This window comes from Populus alba, chromosome 18 (assembly GCF_005239225.2).
Source record: "Populus alba chromosome 18, ASM523922v2, whole genome shotgun sequence".
Lineage (NCBI taxonomy): Eukaryota > Viridiplantae > Streptophyta > Magnoliopsida > Malpighiales > Salicaceae > Populus > Populus alba.
This window is the reverse complement of record NC_133301.1, coordinates 9,283,438-9,295,620: the sequence shown is the minus strand read 5'-3', so window position 1 is coordinate 9,295,620 and position 12,183 is coordinate 9,283,438. Positions and strand designations below refer to the sequence as shown.

Below are 12,183 nucleotides of genomic sequence, written 5' to 3'. Positions count from 1 at the left end.
GAAACTTAGTCCAATTACTCTGTGTGACGTGCCTCGATGTAAAATTTTTCTACAATACTATGTAATCAAAGTTGGCTCTGTTCATTGAATAACTAGGAACATCATCCCACAAAACACGCAACCTAGTATAATAATTTGATAAACAAAATTAAGATAAGGAAATGAAATATTATAGTTTTACAATAATATAATTGTTTTTTGCATTATACTTGCCTAATTACAATGTGGTTTTCCCATACATTTCTTACAACCCCCTCATGTTCCTTGTCCCGATAATTTTTTTTTTCTTGTAGTCAAACATTAGTTATTTTTAAAATTTTTTAAAAAACTATATATTAACTCAAAGTATATATTATTTATTTAACCATTAACTTTTCCCAAAAACATCTACTATAATCATACATTTAGAATTATCTTAAAGTTGACTCTATTAAAACAATGGTTTTTCAAAAAAAAAAATTAAGCGTAATTTTATTAAAGAGAAAAACTATAAAAAAAAACACAAAAAGTGTACCTAAGTTGTACATCATCTTATAACCAAATCAAACTGACCTTAGACAATAGGGAAAAAAACAAAAGCTAAAAAAAAATAAAAATTTCTGAAAACAAGACTGCTTGAATAATAGCATAGAAAATCAATTCATCAAAGTCATTTAATGTAAAACTTAAAATAATCCATTACAAATAAATAACTTCAATGGTGAGAGAAAAAACATGACTTCCATTGTGTCGTTGGCTTTTTATGTTGCAATAAGTTTTCTTGATACAGTGTCTCTAGAAGAAGGGATTCTACCTTTTTTGTTTGTGAGATTCATTGTTGTAAATGAGATCATTGCATAATTAGTTGGCATCAAAGGACATACTAATCTCTCTCTTTGTATGATTAATAGAAATGATACTGTGAATCTGAAAGGGCACAGCTTTAGTATCTCCAAATGCTATGTAAATTATGCCAAAAACGCTTTATTCTGTTTCTAAAGGACTCGAGGCTATTGCTCTAAGAGTTGAAGTGCCTATGTTCAAAATCATTTTAAAATTACCTGCATTATTGCATTTTTGTTCCACTAGAAATTGTTTCTGATGTTTTTGACATTTACAAATAATGCAAGGTCCTATCCTGGTACTACTACATCTGCTTGGTGTGGCCTTGTTAAGTTAATTGGGTATTTGCGTAATGTTTCCAGGCTGATGCTTTTGAGAGCCAGCGTGGACAATGCATTGATATCACCTGGAAAGTGATAATTTATTTAAATAAGACAGACTTTACCAAGGTGATGGAAACAATGCTATACTGCCCTGACATATAAATGTATAAATGACATACGAGAGTTGAACTGGTTTTGCTTACACCATTGTGGATAGAACTGCTTATTTCCTTTTCTGAAGAATGTTCTTTGTACGCCTAATTAAACTAGACTCTTTAAATGTTCAATGGTTCTCATCAACCATTTGTCAAAGAAATAAAAAGTCTGTTAATTTTATTGGTTTGCCATTCCAACAGGGGCTGGATCCCCCTTAAATTGTGCATGCAACTTTGTTAGCAAACCTCTTATTTTGGTAGGCAGAGTTTATCTGTGTTGTGACTTCAGATAATAACAATGACTAATTTGGTCAATCTCTCAAAAAGTTTTCTGTATTACTGAGAGTTATAATCCTAATCATCATTTAAGGTTAGTTGACAGAATATCTTTCTTAGTTCATATGAACCAAACCTGCCTCATTCCTCCCCTCATGAGAGGTAGTTAAGTAGTGTATGAGCCCTAGTACTGGTTTCAAGATATGAGTTATCACTGTGTATATGTCTGTACTTAGTTTAGCTGAGAGTTCAAACAAGTGTTTATGGTGTTAAAACTTTTTTCAATCATTATTATAGAATGTAATTATATAGGAAATATTGTAGTCATATTCTTATGTGGTAATCTCCACCTTTACTATTGTATATTGCCCTACTCATATATATAGAAAGGGTTGGCTAACCTATTAGGTTAAGGCCTCCTAATTATTTCTCAACTTGGTATCAGAGCCTCCTAATATTTTCTCTCTTTGCAGCCGGCCCTAATTTTCTCCCCCATGGACTCTCCTTCTGCCGCCGTTGCTCCAACCTCTCCCTCCACCGGTGATGCATCATCACCGGCCAGCCCTCTTCCTGCTGCTGGCTCTGCCGTTCCTCTGCCTCTTATGGGAACACAATATCCAATGGTTCCTCTATCAAACACCCACCATGTTGTGTCGTTGAAACTTACGAACACCAACTATCTTTATTGGAGAATGCAGATGAAGCCATATCTCCTTGGTCAAGGTGTTTTTCAGTTTGTTGACGGCTCCTTGCCGTGTCCTCCATCTCATATGATTGATGCTTCGGCTGATTCTTCTTCTGCCATCAGCCCCTCTTTTCTTCGTTGGAAGCAACAAGATCAACTTATTTTGAGTGCTCTTCTCTCCTCTCTTTCCGTGGATGTGCTGCATCTTGTCGTCGATTGTTCTACTTCACATTGTGTTTGGCGCACGCTTGAGAAGGCACTTGCCTCTCCATCTAATTCTCGGATCATGCAACTACATGGCTCCTTTCAAGACCTTCGGCAAGGTGATGCATCGGTTAGTATGTATATGCAGCAAGCCAAATCGTTATTTGACGAATTGGCTGCTGCTGGTCGCCCAATGTCCCTTGAAGATTTCAATCTCTATGTGTTTCGTGGACTTCGCGGTGAGTTCAAAGACTTGGTAACTAGTCTCATAACCAAGGCTGAACCGCTATCGTATGCTGATCTTCATAGCCATCTCCTTACCCATGAGTTTCTGCACAAGAACTCTTTTCACTCAATGGCTGTCGGTTCATCCTCTTCATCACTGCTGTCTTCTTCTTCTCTGCCGCAGCAGCCACCATTGCTGCCAACACCTCCGAATTCTGCTTATTATGCCATGACTAATCACAGCCGAAACAGGGGACGTTCTAGAGGTAATTGGCGCTCAAACACCAACCGATTTCAGGCCCCAAACAGAGGTCATTCCGCTGCAGATTGGAGGCAAAATCAGTGGCAGAACAGGCGCACCTCTGCTGCAGATTTTCGGCCAAATCAAGGGCAGTGGTCTGGACATGTCCGTTGCCAATTATGTTCCACTCCTGGCCATTCAGCTCTTCAATGCTATCAGTTTCGCAGCAGCACACAGCAGCCCTCTGCTCACCTTGCTGTTGCGAATGATTCTGCTGCAACGACTTGGTTTCCCGACACCGGCGCGAATCAACATGTGACGCCTGATCTTGCAACTCTAACTGATTCTGCTCCTTATCTTGGTAATGATTTCTTGCATGTTGGTGATGGTAAGGCCCTTGACATATCCCATGTTGGACATACTACTTTATATTCCCCCAAACGCTTGTTTACATTAACTAATGTTCTTCGTGTGCCTCACATTACCAAACCGTTGTTATCTGTTCAGAAATTCTGTCGTGATAATCATGTTTATTTTGAATTTCACGATTCTGTGTTTTATGTGAAGGATCTCGTCACCAAGGAAGTTCTTCTTTCCGGTCGGAGTCATGATGGTCTTTATGTTCTCTCCGAGTCCTCGGCTACGTCAGTTCCTCAAGCTTTTTGGTCTCCTTGCATTTCCGCGACTGCCGACTTGTGGCATCGTCGTTTAGGTCATCCAACTCCTCGCATTCTAAATTTGTTAGTTTCTGATAATAAAATTATTTGTACGTCTAAACGATCTTTTACTCAATGTCAAGCATGTCCTTTAGGCAAGTCATCCCGTTTGTCATTACGACCGACAGGTCACAAAACTTCTACCCCACTTGAATTAATTTTTAGTGATGTTTGGGGTCCTGCTTCAATGTTTTCTTCTGATGGTTTTCGTTATTTTGTTATCTTTGTTGATGCGCACACTAAATATATCTGGTATTATCCGCTTGTTGCGAAATCTGATGTATTTTCCACGTTTCAACGTTTTCAGACACTTGTTGAGCGTCAGTTTTCTCTTAAAATTAAATCTGTTCAAACTGATTGGGGTGGTGAATATCGTAAATTAAATACATTTTTTCAAACAATTGGTATTCATCATCGATTAATTTGTCCTCATACTCATGAACAAAATGGCACAGTTGAACGTCGTCATAGACATATTGTCGAAACTGGCCTAACCCTCTTAGGGCAGTGTAATGCCCCATTGCGTTTTTGGAACTATGCTATGGAATCATCGGTCTATCTTATTAATCGCATGCCTACTCCTGTTCTTCAAAATAAATCTCCTTTTGCGTGTCTGTTTCATCGCACTCCTGATTATAATTTTCTACGCACTTTTGGGTGTCTTTGTTTTCCATTTTTACGTCCATATCATGCTCATAAATTAGATTTTCGATCTTCTCCTTGTGTGTTTTTAGGCTATAGCTCGTCTCATCTTGGTTATCGGTGTCTTGATTTAGAGTCTGGTCGTGTCTATGTCTCCCGTCATGTTCGTTTTCATGAATGTGTCTTTCCTTTTCAAAAGTCTGAACAGGTAACAACACCCCCGGTTCCCCCCACTCCACCTACCTATCTTCCATCACTGCAACCCCCTTCCTGTTTTCAGCCTCTTCCTTCCCAACTCGGCAAAACACACAACTCACCTTTGCCCCTTGCCGCAACCCCCCAGCTTGCTCCCCTGCCCGTTGATTTAGCCGACCCTGCCTCACCACCCCACACAACCATACTATCACCACATGCTTGTCTTTCCAATGATTATTGTGCAGGAACAGGTTCTGACTTGCAGGATTCAGTTGCGGCACAACCTCGCACCTCCCCGGCTTTACCTCCTGGTCTGCAACTTTGTGTTGATCTCTCCTCTTATCCTCTTCAGCACATTCCAGGTACAGGTGTTGCTACTCCATGTCCCGCTGCTCCTAAACACCCCATGGTTCTTCGTCCGAGACAGCCCAAGACAGCGCTGATCACCACCACGGCAGCCACCTCTGCTGCTTCCTTCAGTCGGGTATCTTCTCCTCCCTCGCATGAGCCACTTATTTTTCCTGATGCTAACAGATATGAGGCGTGGCATAATGCTATGCGAGAGGAAATTCAGGCCTTACGCGCAAACAGAACATGGACTTTAGTGCCATTTCATCCGTCCATGAATGTTGTTGGTAGCCGATGGGTCTACAAAATTAAACGCAAATCTGATGGTAGCATTGAGAGGTATAAGGCGCGCCTGGTTGCTAGGGGCTTCACTCAGCAAGAAGGTATTGATTACTCAGAAACTTTTAGTCCTGTTATCAAACAGGCAACAGTCCGCTTAGTGTTCTCCATTGCAGTTTCGAGTGGTTGGAAAATTCATCAGCTTGACATTCATAATGCATTTCTAAATGGAGTCCTTGATGAAGAGGTTTACATGAAACAACCTCCAGGTTTTGTTGATTCTGCACTCCCAGGTCATGTATGTCGATTGCATAAATCTCTATATGGGTTAAAACAGGCTCCGCGGGCTTGGTACACTCGTCTGAATGATTTTCTATTATCCATTGGTTTCCGTGCTTCTAAAGTGGATACCTCATTGTTTATCTTCTCGGTTGGTAGTGACATTTGTTATCTTTTGGTTTATGTTGATGATATTCTACTTACGGGTAATAATGGAACTCTGCTACAACGACTCATTCAGCTACTGAGCTCTGAATTTAAACTTCGGGATTTGGGTGATGTTCATTATTTCTTGGGTATTGAAGTGCAGTGTACTAGTCTGGGACTTATGCTTTGTCAACATAAATATACACTTGATATCCTCACACGAGCTGGTATGTTATCCTGTAAACCAGTTGATACTCCTATTTCGGCATCCAAAGCCACCATTATGCCGGATCCATTGTTTTCTGATGCTACTCATTTTCGGCAACTTGTTGGTGCTCTCCAATATCTCACTTTCACACGCCCGGATATTTGCTTTGCTGTTAACCGGGTCTGTCAATTTATGCATGCTCCTACAGAATCCCATTGGGCTGCCGTGAAACGCATCTTGCGTTATCTCCGTGGTACGGCATCACATGGTTTACATATTACTCGCAGCTCTTCCTTTGCTTTACACGGTTTTACAGATGCATATTGGGCAGGTAGTATTGAGGATAGAAAGTCTACAGGTGGTTATCTTGTGTTCTTTGGTCAGATGCCAATTTCATGGAAATCGAGTAAGCAACGCACTGTTGCTCGTTCTTCGACGGAAGCTGAGTACAAAGCCTTAGCCGATGGCACGGCTGAAGTTATCTGGCTTCAGTACTTGTTAACGGATCTTCAGATTCCGACTCATTCTGCTCCTATTATCTGGTGTGACAACCTTGGTGCCACGTATTTGTCCGCAAACCCTATATTTCATGCTCGCACAAAACATATTGAGATTGATTATCATTTTGTCCAAGATAGAGTTGCGAAGAAGGAGATTCAGATTCGTTTTATTTCCTCTCAGGATCAACTTGCCGATGTCTTCACTAAGCCACTTCCTGCTGCTTCATTTACTACTTTTAAATTCAAGCTTCGGGTTGATCCTCCACCCTCAGCTTGAGGGGGCGTATTATAGAATGTAATTATATAGGAAATATTGTAGTCATATTCTTATGTGGTAATCTCCACCTTTACTATTGTATATTGCCCTACTCATATATATAGAAAGGGTTGGCTAACCTATTAGGTTAAGGCCTCCTAATTATTTCTCAACTATCATAAATTGTTTTGCAGATATAATTGATGAATTGGTGAAGAATAGGAAAGAGATAGAGGCTGTATATTTTGCTTCTGAATCTGGTTTGACGAAAAGATTTTCTCCTGTATCTCTACTCAAGTCATATCTTAAGAATTCCAAGAAGATCACCACTACTGTCTTGAAGAATGGCAATTATAGTGCAGCTGCAACGGTGTGTCTAATCTCTATCTACATTGTGTAATTCTAATGACATGAAATATTTGAGTCTTATTAATTTTTTTGCAGGATGAGTCAAGTACCTTGGAGTTGAATTCTATTAAAGCAATCATCAAATGTGTGGTAGATCATAAGCTTGAATCAGAATTTTCCCTTGACAGCTTGAGAAAACGGGCTTCTCTGCTTGAAAAAACCAAAGCAGAGAGGAAGAGGGGTACGTCAACTGCCACTGCTACCAAGTCTCAAAACAAGCGAGGCCATGGTGCAGGTGGTGGCCGGGACAGTGGACCTACTCCTTATCGACAAGCCAAAGCTGCCAAATTTTCAAACAATTATTCCTCTTTTTTTTTTCTTCTCATCCTACTTTACTCTTTCCTCATCTTGAAAAACATGTTGGTCATGCGAAATTTCAAAGTTGTACTTTAATTTATTAAAATATCAAATTCATTATTTATTATTTTGATTTTTTTATTTTTGTTCTTGATCATTTTGTGAAATTTTGAGTTATCTTTAATTTTATCCTTTAATCTCAATTTGTGATATATTATGTTTTTTTCAATTTAATTCTTATTATTTTTGATAGTTTTATTTTTTGAGTGTTTTTGTTAAATTGAATTTTCTTTTCAATTTCACCATTCAATTAAAAATAAAATTTATTTTTTATTTTAATTTTGATTCTCATTACTTCAATTACCATTTTTTTTTAATCTCTATATAATTGAATTTTTTTTTTTATTTTTAAGTTTTATCAAAAACGCACGCGATTAGTTGTTGTCAAACTATCTAGTGCTCAGAATTCGCAAGTCAAGTACCCTGCAATATGAAAGAACTCTGAAAAGACACACCAGAGACATGCATGTTCTGCTTTATATATAACCAAAGTCGTTACAAGAAAGAAGAGAAAGAGCTTATCTATTTGTTACAAGAGATACAAATTACATGAGATTTAAATACAAGATAAAATGCCCTCCCGTTTGCAAGCTATTCTCTACCCATCCTTCTTTTCATTCGAGCCATGAATATAAGATAATATTGAATTTGCAGTTGAAAACATCAATCCACAGGACCAAACTAATATTGAATTTGCAGTTGAAAACATCAATCCACAGGACCAAACTAATAGGGTAAAACAAAGATAGGCTTGTATTGTGATGATGGTTATGAAAAATACAGTACGTTCTTGCACCGTGATTGCCAGGATGAATGTATATGCTAAACCCATGCAGAGAAGGGAGTAAAAATTAAGATATGTCGCCATGTCCATGCTTATTCTTACATTACCGGTACGACCTAATGATATCTGACAAAGGATTATAGCGGCGATGAGGGAGAAATTCATAGCTAGCATGTCAAAAAAAATATAAGCTCTCATCAGATTTTTTGAACTACCACTGCTCAGATGAGAACCTGATCCAGGCACAGTGATAGCACCAGCGAAGGTTACTCCAGCTACCAGTACTGCCACCACGAGAAGATTCCCTACCCCTCTGTTCCGTTCCTCCGTCGTTAACGTCGTTAAATCAAAGTTAAGATTCTTGTCACCTGCCTCCACCAAAACTTTTGATACCTCACGCTGAACAACAAAGTGTTAATTAGAAAATAATATGGTAAACAAATTATATAAAGCATCATGACAATGTTAGCTTAATGTCCCATAATAACGAAGAAGGAATTCATCGCTATATATTTAGTAGATCAGCGAGGCATTCCATATTTTTTAGCAAGTAAAGAACTTTATTTCCACTTTGGATTAATCAAATTTTAGGTAATTAAAAGAAATCTATCATTCCCTTTTCTATAAAGTTGCGACATGGACAGAATGTGGATGTGAAAGTTTTTGCTATACTAGAATATATTTACTTAAATCACCTGATTAGCTTCTTATGTGGACGAAACCCTCTGGTATTGATGAATATAAAAGAATTAAATGTGACTGAGGTTTTGACAATTAAAAATTCTTTTTAAATGAGTATTGATTGTTCCTATATATGCAATTACTAGAAGCTGGATTGTGGAGTATAATGCCATTACTAGAAGCTTATTGGCATATGGAAAAAACTAGAGAGTATTTATGCTTCTAGACCCATGACTAATCGTTTTCTTTTGAAGTTAGATTTGTACTCTTGAGGATGGATGAAGGAATGGGTATACACAAGAGTTAAAAGGTTGACAAAAATTCATGGATTGTAGATTTTGCGTGCTACTTTCATATTTATTTAATGAAATAATGTTTTGATACTTACAAAGGATATTATGGAGATTCTATAGCGCTTGTAAATGATAATAAAATCCAAGTTGCTAGAATTGATAATGTTAAAATTAAGATATATAATGGAGCAATGAAAACCCTTTGTGATGTTAGGCACGTTCTAATATTTGTGTGTTTGAAAGTGTAATATTGGTTGTTTTTTATAATATTTTTTATTTTAAAATATATTAAAATAATATTATTTATTTATTTTTAAAATTTTATTTTTACATATTACCTTTGAAAAATATAAAAAACCATATTAATTTTAAACAAAAAATTAATCAATTTTTTTTAAAAAAATACTTTCAAAACAAAATTCTAAACATAAAGTTAGTTGTGGTGCGTTCTTGGAGATTAATAATAATTTGTATAAGTTGATATAAAGTGCAGTTTAAGTCGAAGCATAAGATAAAGTGCAGTTTTAGTGAAACCGAAAATCTTACCATTTTGCGAACTTCTACGTCCTGCGATTTGTTCCATACGCCTCTCGCAGCATCATCCTCATGCTTGGTATCGATTAGCATGCTCTGAGCAAGTACAAGCAAAGACAGTATTAATTTGTAAGCACACATTCGAAACTGAATTTGAATGTATTTTCTTGCAATCAGTTAAGGTTGTCCTTTTCATTATCATTTTCTCCAAGTATATATGATGATTAATTTGGAGTATGATCCCCCGTGATATTCAAGAGCAATTGCAAGCCCATTGGCACCATAAGGTCAGTTTTTTGAAAAGGCTCAGCATATAAGCATACCATTCCATCTGACTTTGGTGCTTCAAAGCGTCCGCCTCGCAATAATTTCGCAACAACACCAGATGGTTTCAACTTTTCATTATTGACAATCCTTTTATCCACCCGCTTGTCCCTCACTAGTGCCCGCACTATCTCAGGACGGCCATACATTGCAGCCAAGTGCAAAGGTGTATTTCCATCGTAATCCTTATCATTTATAAGTGCTTTCATATCTCGATTTCCCAATATTTCCTCCACTATTTTCATCTGTCCACTCCCCGCTGCAACGTGAAGAATATTCTGTCCTTTTTCGTTGAGAAAATCCATTGGATCGAACCAACAAGTAAGTAGTTCGCGTACTACTTCAAGACGGCACTTCTGGCATGCAACATGGATGGGTAAGTTGCCTTCGTCGTTTCTTTGTGATACGGCAACAGGACATCGACTAACCAGGAGTCTTGCTCCAGAAAGGAAGCCCATTGATGCTGCAAGATGAAGGAGATTTCCCCCTTTTATGTCCTCGGGAAGCATTATATCCGGCTTGCCGACCGCTAGTTTTTCTAGTGCAGCATAATTTAAAAATTAGATAATCAATACAAAAAACACAAAATGCATGGAAATAACTTGAATTTTATGCTTTACATAAAATGAAATTATGAAGAATCAGTTTTAACGAGACCAATAATTATAAGTGTGACATGTTATTTTTCACGTCGAAATGATGAAAACATGTGATTACCTAAATTTCCTTCCGGCATAGCTTCTATAAAAGAAGCAATCAACTCCTCGTCGCAACTCTCTACTGCCAAGTACAAGGGAGACTTGTCTTCCTTGTTCTTGAGGTAGGAAACTTCTAGGTCTTCGTAAAGGAGGAAACAGGCCACCTCTCGGCAACCCTTGATGACTGCATCATGCAAAGGGGTGTTTCCTTTATTATTCTTCATCCTCAGCAAGCTAGCAAGTTCAAGTGTTCTATGATGAATTTTCACATGCTTGACGAGATTTTGAATTGTGGCAAACCGTCCAGCCCTGGCAGCCAGATGAAGCGCATTATCACCCAGCAAATTTTTCCTGGTGATTAGGAGGGGGAAGTGATGACACAGTAGCTGTATCACACCTTCGCTTCCATGGCTTCCTGCCACATGAAGCAGTGAATTTCCAGAGGCAGCAACATGTTTGAAAATGATATCGAGCACTTCCTCTGATGAAACTCGGTCCCGTTTATCGGACAAGAGACCAAACAGGGCATTGAAGTTGTCTTCCTTTGCATAGGTATAAACCTCCTTCTGCAGTATTTTATTTGGCTCACAAGAACCAAAACCTGCAGGCTTCGGAACTGGGAATTTAACTGCCTTCCATCGTTCAAGCTCCTCATGTACTGGTCTTGGCATATCTATTTGTACTTGCATAGAGAGTTGCAACGTGCTGGAAGATTGTATAATGTCGGTTGAGTGCTCCATCTCTTCTTGAGTGACTTAACTTTGCTGCGGTTGTATCTGTGGTAATTACATGTCTTGTTATCAGTGTTAAGTGGAATTGAAATTGTAAGAGTGGGGAAGGGAAGAGACTTACGTACCTGGTAGTTCTGGAGATGAAGAGGTGAGAGAGGACTGGTCGACTAGTTACTTTCTTCCTCTGCTTTCACCTCTGTTCTTGCTTTTCTCCGATCGGTTACTCCCCTGGTCGTCCTCCTCTTTGCCCAGGGATCAGTGTTATAAACTGTGAATGTTTTTGTCTGTATCGCGAATTACTGTAGAAATGTTTTTCTCGTGGATTGGAGTGTTTTGGGTTTAATAATGCTAAAAGCACTATAGTTAGGGAGACATAATGATAGGCGTAGAGGATAAAGCTTTTTAATCCGTTTATTCGGTTTGGTTTGGTTTTTTTGATTAATTCTTTTTTGGTTTTCTCGGTTTAATTGATTGGTCGGTTTTTTTGAACACCCTTATCCTCAAGTGTGGTTAAAGATTGCTACAAGTGAGGGACCTAAAAAGAATCGAATTTATAGTTTGCCTATAACATTGATCCAATAATTGATGGAGTGTTGCATTGTTTCAACTCTACACACACCATATGTCGACCCAAGCTATTCTTCATAGGAATTTGAATAGATTGTGCATAAAAATATTTAGAAATAAGTGGTTGTTGAGTTGGAGAAGAAGAGTGCACAACTCCTATAATAAAATAGGATATTTGGGCTCAACTAAGTGCAATTATTGATGGACCTTTTTCTCCCCTTCCTAAACCTTCAACATCTTTGATTTGATATATTAGATACACTTCACCTTGTTAATTTGATTGTGTTTCAATTGAAACATGGTTT

General features: G+C 38.1%; 3 protein-coding genes across 3 annotated transcripts in view; 2 read left to right on the top strand and 1 right to left on the bottom strand.

Annotated features, from left to right (window-relative positions):
• LOC140954928 (FRIGIDA-like protein 4a) overlaps nucleotides 1–7,214 on the top strand; it is a 40,638-nt gene extending 33,424 nt beyond the window's left edge. The window contains exon 2 of the mRNA XM_073406086.1: nucleotides 6,696–7,214. Within this exon, the coding sequence (XP_073262187.1) occupies nucleotides 6,696–6,901 (206 nt within the window). The 3' untranslated portion in view covers nucleotides 6,902–7,214. The remainder of the gene's footprint in view (nucleotides 1–6,695) is intronic.
• LOC140954981 (uncharacterized) lies at nucleotides 2,821–3,748 on the top strand. Its single transcript, XM_073406359.1, has 2 exons — nucleotides 2,821–3,319; nucleotides 3,499–3,748. Exons 1-2 carry the CDS (start codon nucleotides 2,821–2,823, stop codon nucleotides 3,540–3,542), a joined length of 543 nt encoding a protein of 180 aa, XP_073262460.1. The 3' UTR covers nucleotides 3,543–3,748.
• A 510-nt stretch (nucleotides 7,215–7,724) lies between the features above and the next one.
• On the bottom strand, nucleotides 7,725–11,647 carry LOC118054204 (protein ACCELERATED CELL DEATH 6). The gene is made up of 5 exons (XM_073406198.1): nucleotides 11,437–11,647; nucleotides 10,600–11,356; nucleotides 9,882–10,420; nucleotides 9,571–9,654; nucleotides 7,725–8,449 (listed from the first exon to the last, which is right to left on the bottom strand). The coding sequence occupies exons 2-5, from the start codon at nucleotides 11,318–11,320 to the stop codon at nucleotides 7,865–7,867; spliced, it is 1,929 nt and encodes a 642-aa protein (XP_073262299.1). The 5' UTR covers nucleotides 11,321–11,356; nucleotides 11,437–11,647; the 3' UTR covers nucleotides 7,725–7,864.
• Nucleotides 11,648–12,183: the final 536 nt, after the last annotated feature.